This window comes from Salvelinus fontinalis, unplaced genomic scaffold (assembly GCF_029448725.1).
Source record: "Salvelinus fontinalis isolate EN_2023a unplaced genomic scaffold, ASM2944872v1 scaffold_0906, whole genome shotgun sequence".
Lineage (NCBI taxonomy): Eukaryota > Metazoa > Chordata > Actinopteri > Salmoniformes > Salmonidae > Salvelinus > Salvelinus fontinalis.
Genome location: NW_026601115.1, coordinates 56,296 through 75,869, shown reverse-complemented (window position 1 = coordinate 75,869; position 19,574 = coordinate 56,296). Strand labels below are relative to the sequence as shown.

Here is a 19,574-nt window from a genome sequence, read left to right as displayed (position 1 = left end):
CTCTCCCTCTCTCCCTCTCTCTCCTTCTCTCAATCTGCGGCCCTTGATTACTTTTTAATGATTTCTGCTGCAAAGACGAATGGCTATGTTAAATGAGCAGAATTAGACAAGGCGAGCAGAGCCAGAGCATTTGTTCCAGGAGTAATGGATCTGGGATCCATTGTTTACCATTCCTGACCTGCTGATATCCAGCCTCACTAACTCATAGTAGGAGAGAGAATGAATAGTGGACTTAGTGTTTAAACACCAAGGAAGGAGAGAAAAAAGAGAGAGAGAGAGAAAGAAAGAAAGAAAGAAAGAGAGAGGTCAGAAGGGAAAGATTTCATCGTTCATCATTCTTTTTTAAAAGTTTTTTAGCAGCTGAAGGTGATTTGAGAGTGAAAGCTAACAGTTGTATGGCTGATTCATTGGAGTTGGATTTAGTTCTTACCCAATAGCAGGATGGCCATCATCTCCTTGGCTCTCACAGCAACTCCTTCTATCGTCTCTGTGGTGACAAATAGAGAAAGTCCTCTTCCTGGCTCCATCACACACTCACTGGGGGTTCTGGACTGTTTGTGTACTGTTTGTGTACTGTTTGTGTACTTTGTGTGTACTGTGTGTGTACTGTGTGTGTACTGTGTGTGTACTGTGTGTGTACTGTGTGTGTACTGTGTGTGTACTGTGTGTGTACTGTGTGTGTGTGTTCGACTGAGCCCTCCCCTGCTGAGTGAATGGGTCCCTGCTCTCCTCCGTCAGACTGGCAGGGGGCCGTGGGCAATGGGACTGGGGGGTCCCCTGGCGGAGTTTCATGACAGGGACCAGCCTTGTGGAGCCCTGGGTATGGGCAGCTCTACAGACCATTACCCCCAGCAGGGAGAGGGACCAGGGGGCCAACCAGTAATCCCTTTAATCAGTAACTGCCCTGTTCAGGCCACTGCTGTTCCCTGCTGACTACACCCTGCCACTGTTACCAGCTGGGCATCTTCAACAGTGTAAGAGTTGGTACAGCCAGCTGCCACTGCTAACCAATACTGCTGCTGCTACTTACGCGCTTTGAAGCACTGTGCTACTTCTAAACTAGTGGTTAGCACTGCCATGGCTAATGCTAGTGAGTTTCAATGGACCGCTCCACTGTGTGCGTGAGTATCGGTCTTTATTTGAATCAAACATACTTTGTCTTGGTCTGACCCACAAAAACAACTCACACACAAACCTTTGATGCTAAGAAATGCATTTGTATTGATAAAATACCAGATGAAATGAATGGACATTATAGAAAATAGTGAGAGAGGAAAAATAAGTAAACCATTCAAATAAGAGGAAAGAAGATAGTTGTTCCTCACTGGTCACCAGTAGCCAGGGAAACGGGTGTTCTAATGACTGTACAAACTGCCACTAGAAGGTACGGTCGGATTCGAAATGGTCGGTAATCTGTTTGTTAACTTGGCTTTCGAAGACCTTAGAAAGGCAGGGTAGGCTAGATTTAGGTCTGTAGCAGTTTGGGTCTAGAGCGTCTCACCCTTTGAAGAGGGGGATGACCGCGGCAGCTTTCCAATCTTTGGGAATCTCAGATACGAAAGAGAGGTTGAACAGGCTAGTAATAGGGGTTGCAACAATTTCAGCAGATAATTTAAAAAAAGAGGGTCCAGATTGTCTAGCCCGGCTGATTTATAGGGGTCCAGGTTTTGCATCTCTTTAAGAACATCGGGGGGGGGGGGGGGGGGGGGGGGGGGCTTGGGCGAGTTGCTATGGGGAGTGCAGGGCTGTTGACCGGGGTAGGGGTAGACATTATTGAAATTCTCAATTATCATGGATTTATCGGTGGTGACAATGTTTCCTAGCCTCAGTGCAGTGGGCAGCTGGGAGGAGGTGCTCTTATTCTCCATGGATTTTACAGTGTCCCAGAACTTTTTTGAGTTTGTACTACAGGATGCAAATTTCTGCTTGAAAAAGCTAGCCTTAGCTTTCCTAACTGCCTGTGTATATTGGTTCCTAACTTCCCTGAAAAGTTGCATATCACAGGGGCTATTCGATGCTAATGCAGAATGCCACAGGATGTTTTTGTGCTGGTCAAGGGCAGTAAGGTCTGGAGAGAACCAAGGGCTATATCTGTTCCTGGCTCTACGTTTTTTGAAAGGGACATGCTTATTTAAGATGGTGAAGAAGCCACTTTTAAAGAATGACCAGGCATCCTCTACTGACGGGATGAGGTCAATATCCTTCCAGGATACCCGGGCCAAGTCGATTAGAAAGGCCTGCTCGCTGAAGTGTTTTAGGGAGCGTTTGATAGTGATGAGTGGAGGTCGTTTGACCGCAGACCTGTTACGGATGCAGGCAATGAGGCAGTGATTGCTGAGATCTTGGTTGAAAACAGCAGAGGTATATTTTGGAGGGCAAGTTGGTTAGGATGATTTTGGGGTTGTACCTGGTGGATTCATTGATAATTTGTGAGAGATTGAGGGCATCAAGCTTAGATTGTAGGATGGCCAGGGTGTTAAGCATGTCCCAGTTTAGATCACCTAGCAGCACGAGCTCTGAAGATAGATGGGGGGCAATCAGTTCACATATGGTGTCCATGGCACAGCTGGGGGCTGAAGGTGGTCTATAGCAAGCGGCAACGGTGAGAGACTTGTTTCTGGAAAGCTGGATTTTTAAAAGTAGAAGTTCAAATTGTTTAGGTACAGACCTGGATAGTAAGACAGATCTCTGCAGGCTATCTCTGCAGTAGATTGCAACACCACCCCCTTTGGCAGTTCTATCTTGTCGGAAAATCTTATAGTTAGGGATGGAAGGGTTTTTGGTGGTCTTCCTGAGCCAGGATTCAGACACGGCTAGGACATCAGGGTTGGCAGAGTATGCTAGGGCAGTGAATAAAACAAACTTAGGGAGGAGGCTTCTAATGTTAAACATGCCTGAAACCAAGGCTTTTACGGTTACAGAAGTCAACAAATGATAGCGCCTGGGGAATGGGAGTGGAGCTAGGCACTGCAGGGCCTGGATTAACCTCCCCATCACCAGAGGAACAGAGGAGGAGTAGGATAAGGGTACGGCTAAATAACTGGTCGTCTAGTACGTTCACACAGAGAGTAAAAGGAGCAGATTTCTGGGCACGGTAGAGTAGATTCAAGGCGTAATGTACAGACAAAGGTATGGTAGGATGTGAATACAGTGAGGGTAAACCTGTGCATAGAGGGAAGATGAAAGAGATATTGTCTCTAGAAATATAATTTAAACCAGGTGACGTCACTGCATGTGTGGTATGTGGAACTAAAGTGTTAAATAAGGCGTATTGAGCAGGGTTAGAGGCTTTACAGTGAAATAAGGCAATAGTTACTAACCAAAACAGCAATGGACAAGGCATATTGACGTGAGCGAGAAGCATGCATAGCCAAGTGATCATAGGAGTCCAGTGAGTGGCTTCAGGCAGCTAGCGGGCCGGGGATAGCAAGCTACCAGAAGGGCCTTGGAGGGACGTCGCGACGGATGAAAGTCTGTTGTGGCCCCCTCCTGCTATTACGTCGGCAGACGGATCAGCTGCCTCTGAAAGCAACGTCAACACAAGAACTGTTCGACGGGAGCGTCATAAAATGGGTTTCCATGGCCGAGCACCCGCACACAAGCCTAAGCTCACCATGCGCAATGCCAAGCGTCGGCTAGAGTGGTGTAAAGCATACAATGACATTCTAGACGATTCTGCGCTTCCAACTTTGTGGCAACAGTTTGGGGAAGGCCCTTTCCTGTTTCAGCATGACAATGCCCCCGTGCACAAAGCGAGGTCCATACAGAAATGGTTTGTCGAGATCGGTGTGGAAGAACTTGACTGGCTTGCACAGAGCCCTGACCTCAACCCCATTGAATACCTTTGGGATAATTTAGAACGCCGACTGCGAGCCAGGCCCCGCAACAATGTTCCAACATCTAGGGGACTGCCTTCCCAGAAGAGTGGAGGCTGTTATAGCAGCAAAGGGGGGAACCAACTCCATATTAATGCCCATGATTTTGGAATGAGATGTTCGACGAGCAGGTGTCCAAATACTTCTGGTCATATAGTTTAGGTCTGTGGCAGTGGTGTCAAGTTAGGTGTGTGTGTGTGTGTGTATTGAAGTGTCTGCTTCCGTCCTGCTATTTGTAACGCTACTCTGGCTAACCTGTAATGACTGTAGTTTTGTCAGAGCTCGCTGGGGATCTTGTCATGCGTGTAGGCATAGGTACACACCTGCACACACACTCACCTGATCTCTCTCTCACACACACACCTCCTGTCACTCCTCTGACACGGTGGTATATCGTTGACAATGACAAGCTCCCAACACCAGTCCCTGACAGGAGAATATAGTCATTGTATTAGATTGGTTGCCTGCTGACGGCTTTGCACATCGGACAGGAGAGACTTGACAGTCCCACTCTTCAACACTGGTGTTACACTGCTTCAGGAGACTTCATCTGCTCTCCTTCTAGTAGCTGTAAGGAGTTACTGCGTCCCAAATTGCACCATATTCCCTATACAGTGTACTAGTTTTGTCCAGAGCCCTGGGACCTGGTCAAGAGTAGTGCACTATATAGGGAATAGGGTGTCATTTGGGACTCAGTGATGTGTTTCCTGGTTAAGGGAGGACAAGGGAGCGGCTGAATTACAAGGATCACTGGGCTCAGAGCTGAGGAGACAGTGACAGTTTTGTGGTTGAAATGAAAAATGTTATGTGGGATGAGGTTAGGACTCTTTCACATTGTCAAACCACAATATGTTTCTTATTTATTTATTTGATATATAATTTGAACTGCATTCAGTTTTTATAATGAGAACAAAGAACAAACATCGTTTCACTAGTGTCTATAAGTGTTAACAGTATTAACAGCTGAAACATATTCTCTACCTCTCTCCATGTAAGGAGCTTTATTATTTCTGCCTGAAATGAAACATTTCCTGTATCATTCGGAATGTATTAAGCCTGTATGTCTGTGTCCTGTCCAGAGCACAGTAGTAGTGGAGAAGTCCATCCAGGACCTGATGACTCTGATGCAGGACCTGAGTGCCTACTCCAACCACTTCCTGGAGATGGTCTGTGACAAGCTGAAGGAGTACAAGGAGGTCTGCAACACCTCATACAGGTAAGAGTTAGACTGACTCAGGACCAGCTGAAGGAGAACAAGGAGGTCTGCAACACCTCATACAGGTAAGAGTTAGACTGACTCAGGACCAGCTGAAGGAGAACAAGGAGGTCTGCAACACCTCATACAGGTAAGAGTTAGACTGACTTAGGACCAGCTGAAGGAGAACAAGGAGGTCTGTAACACCTCATACAGGTAAGAGTTAGACTGACTCAGGACCAGCTGAAGGAGAACAAGGAGGTCTGTAACACCTCATACAGGTAAGAGTTAGACTGACTCAGGACCAGCTGAAGGAGAACAAGGAGGTCTGCAACACCTCATACAGGTAAGAGTTAGACTGACTCAGGACCAGCTGAAGGAGAACAAGGAGTTCTGCAACACCTCATACAGGTAAGAGTTAGACTGACTCAGGACCAGCATGAGGAAAGTGGTTCCTCTCTTCCTTGCTAGAGGGTATAGACTCTAACTGTCATTTCACTCAATGTGTTCTGCTTGAGGGTATATTGGGCTTCAGCCGTGCTCTCTCTCTCTGACACACCCTCTCTGACACACCCTCTCTGACACACCCTCACACCTGTGCTGTGCTTGTCTTCATCTGGCTGACCTCTGTGCAGATGGAGACCAAGCGCTCTGCCGCCTCTCCTCTAACCCTCCATCCTCTACCTCTCCTCTACCCCTCCATCCTCTACCTCTCCTCTACCTCTCCATCCTCTACCCCGCCATCCTCTACCCCGCCATCCTCTACCTCTCTTCTACCCCGCCATCCTCTACCCCTCCATCCTCTACCTCTCCTCTACCCCTCCATCCTCTACCTCTCCTCTACCCCGCCATCCTCTACCCCTCCATCCTCTACCTCTCCTCTACCTCTCCATCCTCTACCCCGCCATCCTCTACCCCGCCATCCTCTACCTCTCTTCTACCCCGCCATCCTCTACCCCTCCATCCTCTACCTCTCCTCTACCCCGCCATCCTCTACCCCGCCATCCTCTACCTCTCTTCTACCCCGCCATCCTCTACCCCTCCATCCTCTACCTCTCCTCTACCCCTCCATCCTCTACCTCTCCTCTACCCCGCCATCCTCTACCTCTCCTCTACCCCGCCATCCTCTACCCCTCCATCCTCTACCTCTCCTCTACACCGCCATCCTCTACCTCTCCTCTACCCCTCCATCCTCTACCCCGCCATCCTCTACCCCTCCATCCTCTACCTCTCCTCTACCCCGCCATCCTCTACCCCTCCATCCTCTACCTCTCCTCTACCCCGCCATCCTCTACCCCGCCATCCTCTACCTCTCCTCTACCCCGCCATCCTCTAACCCTCCATCCTCTACCTCTCCTCTACACCGCCATCCTCTACCTCTCCTCTACCCCTCCATCCTCTACCCCTCCATCCTCTACCTCTCCTCTAACCCTCCATCCTCTACCTCTCCTCTACCCCTCCATCCTCTACCCCTCCATCCTCTACCTCTCCTCTAACCCCCCATCCTCTACCCCTCCATCCTCTACCTCTCCTCTACCCCTCCATCCTCTACACCTCCATCCTCTACCTCTCCTCTACCCCTCCATCCTCTACCCCTCCATCCTCTACCCCTCCATCCTCTACCTCTCCTCTACCCCGCCATCCTCTAACCCTCCATCCTCTACCTCTCCTCTACCCCTCCATCCTCTACCTCTCCTCTACCCCTCCATCCTCTACCCCTCCATCCTCTACCTCTCCTCTACCCTGCCATCCTCTACCTCTCCATCCTCTACCTCTCCTCTACCCCGCCATCCTCTACCCCTCCATCCTCTACCTCTCCTCTACCCCTCCATCCTCTACCCCTCCATCCTCTACCTCTCCTCTACCCCGCCATCCTCTACCCCTCCATCCTCTACCTCTCCTCTACCCCTCCATCCTCTACCTCTCCTCTACCCCTCCATCCTCTACCCCTCCATCCTCTACCTCTCCTCTACCCCGCCATCCTCTACCTCTCCATCCTCTACCTCTCCTCTACCCCGCCATCCTCTACCCCTCCATCCTCTACCTCTCCTCTACCCCTCCATCCTCTACCCCTCCATCCTCTACCTCTCCTCTACCCCGCCATCCTCTACCCCTCCATCCTCTACCTCTCCTCTACCCCTCCATCCTCTACCTCTCCTCTACCCCTCCATCCTCTACCCCTCCATCCTCTACCCCTCCATCCTCTACCTCTCCTCTACCCCTCCATCCTCTACCCCTCCATCCTCTACCTCTCCTCTACCCCGCCATCCTCTACCCCTCCATCCTCTACCTCTCCATCCTCTACCTCTCCATCCTCTACCCCTCCATCCTCTACCCCTCCATCCTCTACCTCTCCTCTACCCCTCCATCCTCTACCCCTCCATCCTCTACCTCTCCTCTACCCCGCCATCCTCTACCCCGCCATCCTCTACCCCTCCATCCTCTACCTCTCCTCTACCCCTCCATCCTCTACCCCTCCATCCTCTACCTCTCCTCTACCCCTCCATCCTCTACCCCTCCATCCTCTACCTCTCCTCTACCCCGCCATCCTCTACCTCTCCATCCTCTACCTCTCCTCTACCCCGCCCTCCTCTACCCCTCCATCCTCTACCTCTCCTCTACCCCTCCATCCTCTACCCCTCCATCCTCTACCTCTCCTCTACCCCGCCATCCTCTACCCCTCCATCCTCTACCTCTCCTCTACCCCTCCATCCTCTACCTCTCCTCTACCCCTCCATCCTCTACCCCTCCATCCTCTACCCCTCCATCCTCTACCCCTCCATCCTCTACCTCTCCTCTACCCCGCCATCCTCTACCCCTCCATCCTCTACCTCTCCTCTACCCCTCCATCCTCTACCCCTCCATCCTCTACCCCTCCATCCTCTACCTCTCCTCTACCCCTCCATCCTCTACCCCTCCATCCTCTACCCCTCCATCCTCTACCTCTCCTCTACCCCTCCATCCTCTACCCCTCCATCCTCTACCTCTCCTCTACCCCTCCATCCTCTACCCCTCCATCCTCTACCCCTCCATCCTCTACCCCTCCATCCTCTACCTCTCCTCTACCCCTCCATCCTCTACCCCGCCATCCTCTACCCCTCCATCCTCTACCTCTCCTCTACCCCGCCATCCTCTACCCCTCCATCCTCTACCTCTCCTCTACCCCTCCATCCTCTACCCCTCCATCCTCTACCCCTCCATCCTCTACCTCTCCTCTAACCCTCCATCCTCTAACCCTCCATCCTCCACCCTCCATCCTCTACCCCTCCATCCTCTACCCCTCCATCCTCTACCCCTCCATCCTCTACCCCTCCATCCTCTACCCCTCCATCCTCTACCCCTCCATCCTCTACCCCTCCATCCTCTACCCCTCCATCCTCTACCCCTCCATCCTCTACCCCTCCATCCTCTACCCCTCCATCCTCTACCCCTCCATCCTCTACCCCTCCATCCTCTACCCCTCCATCCTCTACCTCTCCTCTACCCCTCCATCCTCTACCTCTCCTCTACCCCTCCATCCTCTACCCCTCCATCCTCTACCCCTCCATCCTCTACCCCTCCATCCTCTACCCCTCCATCCTCTACCCCTCCATCCTCTACCCCTCCATCCTCTACCTCTCCTCTACCCCTCCATCCTCTACCTCTCCTCTACCCCTCCATCCTCTACCTCTCCTCTACCCCTCCATCCTCTACCTCTCCTCTACCTCTCCATCCTCTACCTCTCCTCTACCCCTCCATCCTCTACCTCTCCTCTACCCCTCCATCCTCTACCCCTCCATCCTCTACCCCTCCATCCTCTACCCCTCCATCCTCTACCCCTCCATCCTCTACCCCTCCATCCTCTACCCCTCCATCCTCTACCCCTCCATCCTCTACCCCTCCATCCTCTACCTCTCCTCTACCCCTCCATCCTCTACCCCGCCATCCTCTACCCCTCCATCCTCTACCTCTCCTCTACCCCTCCATCCTCTACCTCTCCTCTACCCCTCCATCCTCTACCTCTCCTCTACCCCTCCATCCTCTACCCCTCCATCCTCTACCTCTCCTCTACCCCTCCATCCTCTACCTCTCCTCTACCCCGCCATCCTCTACCTCTCCTCTACCCCTCCATCCTCTACCCCTCCATCCTCTACCTCTCCTCTACCCCTCCATCCTCTACCTCTCCTCTTCCCCTCCATCCTCTACCCCTCCATCCTCTACCTCTCCTCTACCCCTCCATCCTCTACCCCTCCATCCTCTACCTCTCCTCTACCCCTCCATCCTCTACCTCTCCTCTACCCCTCCATCCTCTACCTCTCCTCTACCCCTCCATCCTCTACCCCTCCATCCTCTACCTCTCCTCTACCCCGCCATCCTCTACCTCTCCATCCTCTACCTCTCCTCTACCCCGCCCTCCTCTACCCCTCCATCCTCTACCTCTCCTCTACCCCTCCATCCTCTACCCCTCCATCCTCTACCTCTCCTCTACCCCGCCATCCTCTACCCCTCCATCCTCTACCTCTCCTCTACCCCTCCATCCTCTACCTCTCCTCTACCCCTCCATCCTCTACCCCTCCATCCTCTACCCCTCCATCCTCTACCCCTCCATCCTCTACCTCTCCTCTACCCCGCCATCCTCTACCCCTCCATCCTCTACCTCTCCTCTACCCCTCCATCCTCTACCCCTCCATCCTCTACCCCTCCATCCTCTACCTCTCCTCTACCCCTCCATCCTCTACCCCTCCATCCTCTACCCCTCCATCCTCTACCTCTCCTCTACCCCTCCATCCTCTACCCCTCCATCCTCTACCTCTCCTCTACCCCTCCATCCTCTACCCCTCCATCCTCTACCCCTCCATCCTCTACCCCTCCATCCTCTACCTCTCCTCTACCCCTCCATCCTCTACCCCGCCATCCTCTACCCCTCCATCCTCTACCTCTCCTCTACCCCGCCATCCTCTACCCCTCCATCCTCTACCTCTCCTCTACCCCTCCATCCTCTACCCCTCCATCCTCTACCCCTCCATCCTCTACCTCTCCTCTAACCCTCCATCCTCTAACCCTCCATCCTCCACCCTCCATCCTCTACCCCTCCATCCTCTACCCCTCCATCCTCTACCCCTCCATCCTCTACCCCTCCATCCTCTACCTCTCCATCCTCTACCCCTCCATCCTCTACCCCTCCATCCTCTACCCCTCCATCCTCTACCCCTCCATCCTCTACCCCTCCATCCTCTACCCCTCCATCCTCTACCCCTCCATCCTCTACCCCTCCATCCTCTACCCCTCCATCCTCTACCCCTCCATCCTCTACCCCTCCATCCTCTACCTCTCCTCTACCCCTCCATCCTCTACCTCTCCTCTACCCCTCCATCCTCTACCCCTCCATCCTCTACCCCTCCATCCTCTACCCCTCCATCCTCTACCCCTCCATCCTCTACCCCTCCATCCTCTACCCCTCCATCCTCTACCCCTCCATCCTCTACCTCTCCTCTACCCCTCCATCCTCTACCTCTCCTCTACCCCTCCATCCTCTACCTCTCCTCTACCCCTCCATCCTCTACCTCTCCTCTACCTCTCCATCCTCAACCTCTCCTCTACCCCTCCATCCTCTACCTCTCCTCTACCCCTCCATCCTCTACCCCTCCATCCTCTACCCCTCCATCCTCTACCCCTCCATCCTCTACCTCTCCTCTACCCCTCCATCCTCTACCCCTCCATCCTCTACCCCTCCATCCTCTACCTCTCCTCTACCCCTCCATCCTCTACCCCTCCATCCTCTACCCCTCCATCCTCTACCCCTCCATCCTCTACCCCTCCATCCTCTACCCCTCCATCCTCTACCCCTCCATCCTCTACCTCTCCTCTACCCCTCCATCCTCTACCCCTCCATCCTCTACCCCTCCATCCTCTACCTCTCCTCTACCCCGCCATCCTCTACCCCTCCATCCTCTACCTCTCCTCTACCCCTCCATCCTCTACCCCTCCATCCTCTACCCCTCCATCCTCTACCTCTCCTCTACCCCTCCATCCTCTACCCCTCCATCCTCTACCCCTCCATCCTCTACCTCTCCTCTACCCCTCCATCCTCTACCCCTCCATCCTCTACCTCTCCTCTACCCCTCCATCCTCTACCCCTCCATCCTCTACCCCTCCATCCTCTACCCCTCCATCCTCTACCTCTCCTCTACCCCTCCATCCTCTACCCCGCCATCCTCTACCCCTCCATCCTCTACCTCTCCTCTACCCCGCCATCCTCTACCCCTCCATCCTCTACCTCTCCTCTACCCCTCCATCCTCTACCCCTCCATCCTCTACCCCTCCATCCTCTACCTCTCCTCTAACCCTCCATCCTCTAACCCTCCATCCTCCACCCTCCATCCTCTACCCCTCCATCCTCTACCCCTCCATCCTCTACCCCTCCATCCTCTACCCCTCCATCCTCTACCCCTCCATCCTCTACCCCTCCATCCTCTACCCCTCCATCCTCTACCCCTCCATCCTCTACCCCTCCATCCTCTACCCCTCCATCCTCTACCCCTCCATCCTCTACCCCTCCATCCTCTACCCCTCCATCCTCTACCTCTCCTCTACCCCTCCATCCTCTACCTCTCCTCTACCCCTCCATCCTCTACCCCTCCATCCTCTACCCCTCCATCCTCTACCCCTCCATCCTCTACCCCTCCATCCTCTACCCCTCCATCCTCTACCTCTCCTCTACCCCTCCATCCTCTACCTCTCCTCTACCCCTCCATCCTCTACCTCTCCTCTACCCCTCCATCCTCTACCTCTCCTCTACCTCTCCATCCTCTACCTCTCCTCTACCCCTCCATCCTCTACCTCTCCTCTACCCCTCCATCCTCTACCCCTCCATCCTCTACCCCTCCATCCTCTACCCCTCCATCCTCTACCCCTCCATCCTCTACCCCTCCATCCTCTACCCCTCCATCCTCTACCCCTCCATCCTCTACCCCTCCATCCTCTACCTCTCCTCTACCCCTCCATCCTCTACCCCGCCATCCTCTACCCCTCCATCCTCTACCTCTCCTCTACCCCTCCATCCTCTACCTCTCCTCTACCCCTCCATCCTCTACCTCTCCTCTACCCCTCCATCCTCTACCCCTCCATCCTCTACCTCTCCTCTACCCCTCCATCCTCTACCTCTCCTCTACCCCGCCATCCTCTACCTCTCCTCTACCCCTCCATCCTCTACCCCTCCATCCTCTACCTCTCCTCTACCCCTCCATCCTCTACCTCTCCTCTTCCCCTCCATCCTCTACCCCTCCATCCTCTACCTCTCCTCTACCCCTCCATCCTCTACCCCTCCATCCTCTACCTCTCCTCTACCCCTCCATCCTCTACCTCTCCTCTACCCCTCCATCCTCTACCTCTCCTCTACCCCTCCATCCTCTACCCCTCCATCCTCTACCTCTCCTCTACCCCGCCATCCTCTACCTCTCCATCCTCTACCTCTCCTCTACCCCGCCCTCCTCTACCCCTCCATCCTCTACCTCTCCTCTACCCCTCCATCCTCTACCCCTCCATCCTCTACCTCTCCTCTACCCCGCCATCCTCTACCCCTCCATCCTCTACCTCTCCTCTACCCCTCCATCCTCTACCTCTCCTCTACCCCTCCATCCTCTACCCCTCCATCCTCTACCCCTCCATCCTCTACCCCTCCATCCTCTACCTCTCCTCTACCCCGCCATCCTCTACCCCTCCATCCTCTACCTCTCCTCTACCCCTCCATCCTCTACCCCTCCATCCTCTACCCCTCCATCCTCTACCTCTCCTCTACCCCTCCATCCTCTACCCCTCCATCCTCTACCCCTCCATCCTCTACCTCTCCTCTACCCCTCCATCCTCTACCCCTCCATCCTCTACCTCTCCTCTACCCCTCCATCCTCTACCCCTCCATCCTCTACCCCTCCATCCTCTACCCCTCCATCCTCTACCTCTCCTCTACCCCTCCATCCTCTACCCCGCCATCCTCTACCCCTCCATCCTCTACCTCTCCTCTACCCCGCCATCCTCTACCCCTCCATCCTCTACCTCTCCTCTACCCCTCCATCCTCTACCCCTCCATCCTCTACCCCTCCATCCTCTACCTCTCCTCTAACCCTCCATCCTCTACCCTCCATCCTCCACCCTCCATCCTCTACCCCTCCATCCTCTACCCCTCCATCCTCTACCCCTCCATCCTCTACCCCTCCATCCTCTACCTCTCCATCCTCTACCCCTCCATCCTCTACCCCTCCATCCTCTACCCCTCCATCCTCTACCCCTCCATCCTCTACCCCTCCATCCTCTACCCCTCCATCCTCTACCCCTCCATCCTCTACCCCTCCATCCTCTACCCCTCCATCCTCTACCCCTCCATCCTCTACCCCTCCATCCTCTACCTCTCCTCTACCCCTCCATCCTCTACCTCTCCTCTACCCCTCCATCCTCTACCCCTCCATCCTCTACCCCTCCATCCTCTACCCCTCCATCCTCTACCCCTCCATCCTCTACCCCTCCATCCTCTACCCCTCCATCCTCTACCCCTCCATCCTCTACCTCTCCTCTACCCCTCCATCCTCTACCTCTCCTCTACCCCTCCATCCTCTACCTCTCCTCTACCCCTCCATCCTCTACCTCTCCTCTACCTCTCCATCCTCTACCTCTCCTCTACCCCTCCATCCTCTACCTCTCCTCTACCCCTCCATCCTCTACCCCTCCATCCTCTACCCCTCCATCCTCTACCCCTCCATCCTCTACCTCTCCTCTACCCCTCCATCCTCTACCCCTCCATCCTCTACCTCTCCTCTACCCCTCCATCCTCTACCCCTCCATCCTCTACCCCTCCATCCTCTACCCCTCCATCCTCTACCCCTCCATCCTCTACCCCTCCATCCTCTACCCCTCCATCCTCTACCTCTCCTCTACCCCTCCATCCTCTACCCCTCCATCCTCTACCCCTCCATCCTCTACCTCTCCTCTACCCCTCCATCCTCTACCTCTCCATCCTCTACCTCTCCTCTACCCCTCCATCCTCTACCTCTCCATCCTCTACCTCTCCTCTACCCCTCCATCCTCTACCACTCCATCCTCTACCTCTCTTCTACCCCTCCATCCTCTACCCCTCCATCCTCTACCTCTCCTCTACCCCTCCATCCTCTACCCCGCCATCCTCTACCCCTCCATCCTCTACCTCTCCTCTACCCCGCCATCCTCTACCCCTCCATCCTCTACCTCTCCTCTACCCCTCCATCCTCTACCTCTCCTCTACCCCTCCATCCTCTACCTCTCCTCTACCCCTCCATCCTCTACCCCTCCATCCTCTACCTCTCCTCTACCCCTCCATCCTCTACCTCTCCTCTACCCCGCCATCCTCTACCTCTCCTCTACCCCTCCATCCTCTACCCCTCCATCCTCTACCTCTCCTCTACCCCTCCATTCTCTACCTCTCCTCTACCCCTCCATCCTCTACCCCTCCATCCTCTACCTCTCCTCTACCCCTCCATCCTCTACCCCTCCATCCTCTACCTCTCCTCTACCCCTCCATCCTCTACCTCTCCTCTACCCCTCCATCCTCTACCTCTCCTCTACCCCTCCATCCTCTACCCCTCCATCCTCTACCTCTCCTCTACCCCGCCATCCTCTACCTCTCCATCCTCTACCTCTCCTCTACCCCGCCATCCTCTACCCCTCCATCCTCTACCTCTCCTCTACCCCTCCATCCTCTACCCCTCCATCCTCTACCTCTCCTCTACCCCGCCATCCTCTACCCCTCCATCCTCTACCTCTCCTCTACCCCTCCATCCTCTACCTCTCCTCTACCCCTCCATCCTCTACCCCTCCATCCTCTACCCCTCCATCCTCTACCTCTCCTCTACCCCTCCATCCTCTACCCCTCCATCCTCTACCCCTCCATCCTCTACCCCTCCATCCTCTACCCCTCCATCCTCTACCCCTCCATCCTCTACCCCTCCATCCTCTACCCCTCCATCCTCTACCTCTCCTCTACCCCTCCATCCTCTACCCCTCCATCCTCTACCTCTCCTCTACCCCTCCATCCTCTACCCCTCCATCCTCTACCCCTCCATCCTCTACCTCTCCTCTACCCCTCCATCCTCTACCCCTCCATCCTCTACCTCTCCTCTACCCCTCCATCCTCTACCCCTCCATCCTCTACCCCTCCATCCTCTACCTCTCCTCTACCCCTCCATCCTCTACCCCGCCATCCTCTACCCCTCCATCCTCTATCTCTCCTCTACCCTGCCATCCTCTACCCCTCCATCCTCTACCTCTCCTCTACCCCTCCATCCTCTACCCCGCCATCCTCTACCCCGCCATCCTCTACCCCTCCATCCTCTACCTCTCCTCTACCCCGCCATCCTCTACCCCTCCATCCTCTACCTCTCCTCTACTCCTCCATCCTCTACCCCTCCATCCTCTACCCCTCCATCCTCTACCCCTCCATCCTCTACCCCTCCATCCTCTACCCCTCCATCCTCTACCCCTCCATCCTCTACCCCTCCATCCTCTACCTCTCCTCTACCCCTCCATCCTCTACCTCTCCATCCTCTACCTCTCCTCTACCCCTCCATCCTCTACCCCTCCATCCTCTACCCCTCCATCCTCTACCCCTCCATCCTCTACCTCTCCTCTACCCCTCCATCCTCTACCTCTCCATCCTCTACCTCTCCTCTAACCCTCCATCCTCTACCTCTCCTCTACCCCTCCATCCTCTACCTCTCCTCTACCCCGCCATCCTCTACCCCTCCATCCTCTACCTCTCCTCTACCCCTCCATCCTCTACCTCTCCTCTACCCCGCCATCCTCTACCCCTCCATCCTCTACCTCTCCTCTACCCCGCCATCCTCTACCCCTCCATCCTCTACCTCTCCTCTACCCCTCCATCCTCTACCTCTCCTCTACCCCGCCATCCTCTACCCCTCCATCCTCTACCTCTCCTCTACCCCTCCATCCTCTACCCCGCCATCCTCTACCCCGCCATCCTCTACCCCGCCATCCTCTACCCCTCCATCCTCTACCTCTCCTCTACCCCGCCATCCTCTACCCCGCCATCCTCTACCCCTCCATCCTCTACCTCTCCTCTACCCCGCCATCCTCTACCCCGCCATCCTCTACCCCTCCATCCTCTACCTCTCCTCTACCCCTCCATCCTCTACCTCTCCTCTACCCCGCCATCCTCTACCTCTCCTCTACCCCTCCATCCTCTACCTCTCCTCTACCCCTCCATCCTCTACCTCTCCTCTACCCCGCCATCCTCTACCCCTCCATCCTCTACCTCTCCTCTACCCCGCCATCCTCTACCCCTCCATCCTTTACCTCTCCTCTACCCCGCCATCCTCTAACCCTCCATCCTCTACCTCTCCTCTAACCCTCCATCCTCTACCTCTCCTCTACCCCTCCATCCTCTACCCCTCCATCCTCTACCTCTCCTCTACCCCGCCATCCTCTAACCCTCCATCCTCTACCTCTCCTCTACACCGCCATCCTCTACCTCTCCTCTACCCCTCCATCCTCTACCTCTCCTCTAACCCTCCATCCTCTACCCCTCCATCCTCTACCTCTCCTCTACCCCTCCATCCTCTACCCCTCCATCCTCTACCTCTCCTCTACCCCTCCATCCTCTACCCCTCCATCCTCTACCCCTCCATCCTCTACCCCTCCATCCTCTACCTCTCCTCTACCCCGCCATCCTCTAACCCTCCATCCTCTACCTCTCCTCTACCCCTCCATCCTCTACCTCTCCTCTACCCCTCCATCCTCTACCCCTCCATCCTCTACCTCTCCTCTACCCCGCCATCCTCTACCTCTCCATCCTCTACCTCTCCTCTACCCCGCCATCCTCTACCCCTCCATCCTCTACCTCTCCTCTACCCCTCCATCCTCTACCCCTCCATCCTCTACCTCTCCTCTACCCCGCCATCCTCTACCCCTCCATCCTCTACCTCTCCTCTACCCCTCCATCCTCTACCTCTCCTCTACCCCTCCATCCTCTACCCCTCCATCCTCTACCTCTCCTCTACCCCGCCATCCTCTACCTCTCCATCCTCTACCTCTCCTCTACCCCGCCATCCTCTACCCCTCCATCCTCTACCTCTCCTCTACCCCTCCATCCTCTACCCCTCCATCCTCTACCTCTCCTCTACCCCGCCATCCTCTACCCCTCCATCCTCTACCTCTCCTCTACCCCTCCATCCTCTACCTCTCCTCTACCCCTCCATCCTCTACCCCTCCATCCTCTACCCCTCCATCCTCTACCCCTCCATCCTCTACCCCTCCATCCTCTACCCCTCCATCCTCTACCCCTCCATCCTCTACCCCTCCATCCTCTACCCCTCCATCCTCTACCCCTCCATCCTCTACCCCTCCATCCTCTACCTCTCCTCTACCCCGCCATCCTCTACCCCTCCATCCTCTACCTCTCCTCTACCCCGCCATCCTCTACCCCTCCATCCTCTACCTCTCCTCTACCCCGCCATCCTCTACCCCTCCATCCTCTACCTCTCCTCTACCCCTCCATCCTCTACCCCGCCATCCTCTACCCCTCCATCCTCTACCTCTCCTCTACCCCGCCATCCTCTACCCCTCCATCCTCTACCTCTCCTCTTCCCCTCCATCCTCTACCCCGCCATCCTCTACCCCTCCATCCTCTACCTCTCCTCTACCCCTCCATCCTCTACCTCTCCTCTACCCCTCCATCCTCTACCTCTCCTCTACCCCGCCATCCTCTACCCCTCCATCCTCTACCTCTCCTCTACCCCTCCATCCTCTACCCCGCCATCCTCTACCCCTCCATCCTCTACCCCGCCATCCTCTACCCCGCCATCCTCTACCCCTCCATCCTCTACCTCTCCTCTACCCCTCCATCCTCTACCCCGCCATCCTCTACCCCTCCATCCTCTACCTCTCCTCTACCCCTCCATCCTCTACCTCTCCTCTACCCCTCCATCCTCTACCCCGCCATCCTCTACCCCTCCATCCTCTACCTCTCCTCTACCCCTCCATCCTCTACCTCTCCTCTACCCCTCCATCCTCTACCTCTCCTCTACCCCGCCATCCTCTACCCCTCCATCCTCTACCTCTCCTCTACCCCTCCATCCTCTACCCCGCCATCCTCTACCCCTCCATCCTCTACCTCTCCTCTACCCCGCCATCCTCTACCCCTCCATCCTCTACCTCTCCTCTACCCCTCCATCCTCTACCTCTCCTCTACCCCGCCATCCTCTACCTCTCCATCCTCTACCTCTCCTCTACCCCTCCATCCTCTACCCCTCCATCCTCTACCTCTCCTCTACCCCTCCATCCTCTACCCCTCCATCCTCTACCCCTCCATCCTCTACCTCTCCATCCTCTACCCCTCCATCCTCTACCCCTCCATCCTCTACCCCTCCATCCTCTACCCCTCCATCCTCTACCCCTCCATCCTCTACCCCTCCATCCTCTACCCCTCCATCCTCTACCCCTCCATCCTCTACCCCTCCATCCTCTACCCCGCCATCCTCTACCCCGCCATCCTCTACCCCGCCATCCTCTACCCCTCCATCCTCTACCCCTCCATCCTCTACCCCGCCATCCTCTACCCCGCCATCCTCTACCCCGCCATCCTCTACCCCGCCATCCTCTACCCCGCCATCCTCTACCCCTCCATCCTCTACCTCTCCTCTACCCCTCCATCCTCTACCCCTCCATCCTCTACCTCTCCTCTACCCCTCCATCCTCTACCCCTCCATCCTCTACCTCTCCTCTACCCCTCCATCCTCCACCCTCTACCCTCTACCTCTCCTCTACCCATTCCATCCTCTCCCCCTCCACCCTCTACCTCTCCTTTACCCCTTCCATCCTCTCCCCCTCCACCCTCTACCTCTCCTCTACCCCTCATCCTCTACCTCTCCTCTCACCTGACCAGGTGTTACTCCCTCTATGGGTGTGGAAACACTGTGCCTCAGCTGCCTGCTGTGTGTCTATGGGTGTGGAAACACTGTGCCTCAGCTGCCTGCTGTGTGTCTATGGGTGTGGAAACACTGTGCCTCAGCTGCCTGCTGTGTGTCTATGGGTGTGGAAACACTGTGCCTCAGCTGCCTGCTGTGTGTCTATGGGTGTGGAAACACTGTGCCTCAGCTGCCTGCTGTATGTCTATGGGTATGGAAACACTGTGCCTCAGCTGCCTGCTGTGTGTCTATGGGTGTGGAAACACTGTGCCTCAGCTACCTGCTGTGTGTCTATGGGTGTGGAAACACTGTGCCTCAGCTACCTGCTGTGTGTCTATGGGTGTGGAAACACTGTGCCTCAGCTACCTGCTGTGTGTCTATGGGTGTGGAAACACTGTGCCTCAGCTACCTGCTGTGTGTCTATGGGTTTGGAAACACTGTGCCTCAGCTACCTGCTGTGTGTCTATGGGTATGGAAACACTGTGCCTCAGCTACCTGCTGTGTGTCTATGGGTGGTTCTGTGGACTCAAGCACTGATCCAGCTAAGTAGTTATCCTCATGCAGGCAATCTGTCTCCAT

General features: G+C 55.5%; 1 protein-coding gene across 1 annotated transcript in view; it reads left to right on the top strand.

The window, feature by feature from the left end:
• The first annotated feature begins 4,493 nt into the window (after window positions 1-4,493).
• The window catches only part of LOC129847635 (exocyst complex component 4-like), a 55,922-nt gene continuing 40,841 nt past the window's right edge, over window positions 4,494-19,574 (top strand). Inside the window, exon 1 of the mRNA XM_055915390.1 lies at window positions 4,494-5,091. Coding sequence (XP_055771365.1) covers window positions 4,895-5,091 — 197 coding nt within the window. The 5' untranslated portion in view covers window positions 4,494-4,894. The remainder of the gene's footprint in view (window positions 5,092-19,574) is intronic.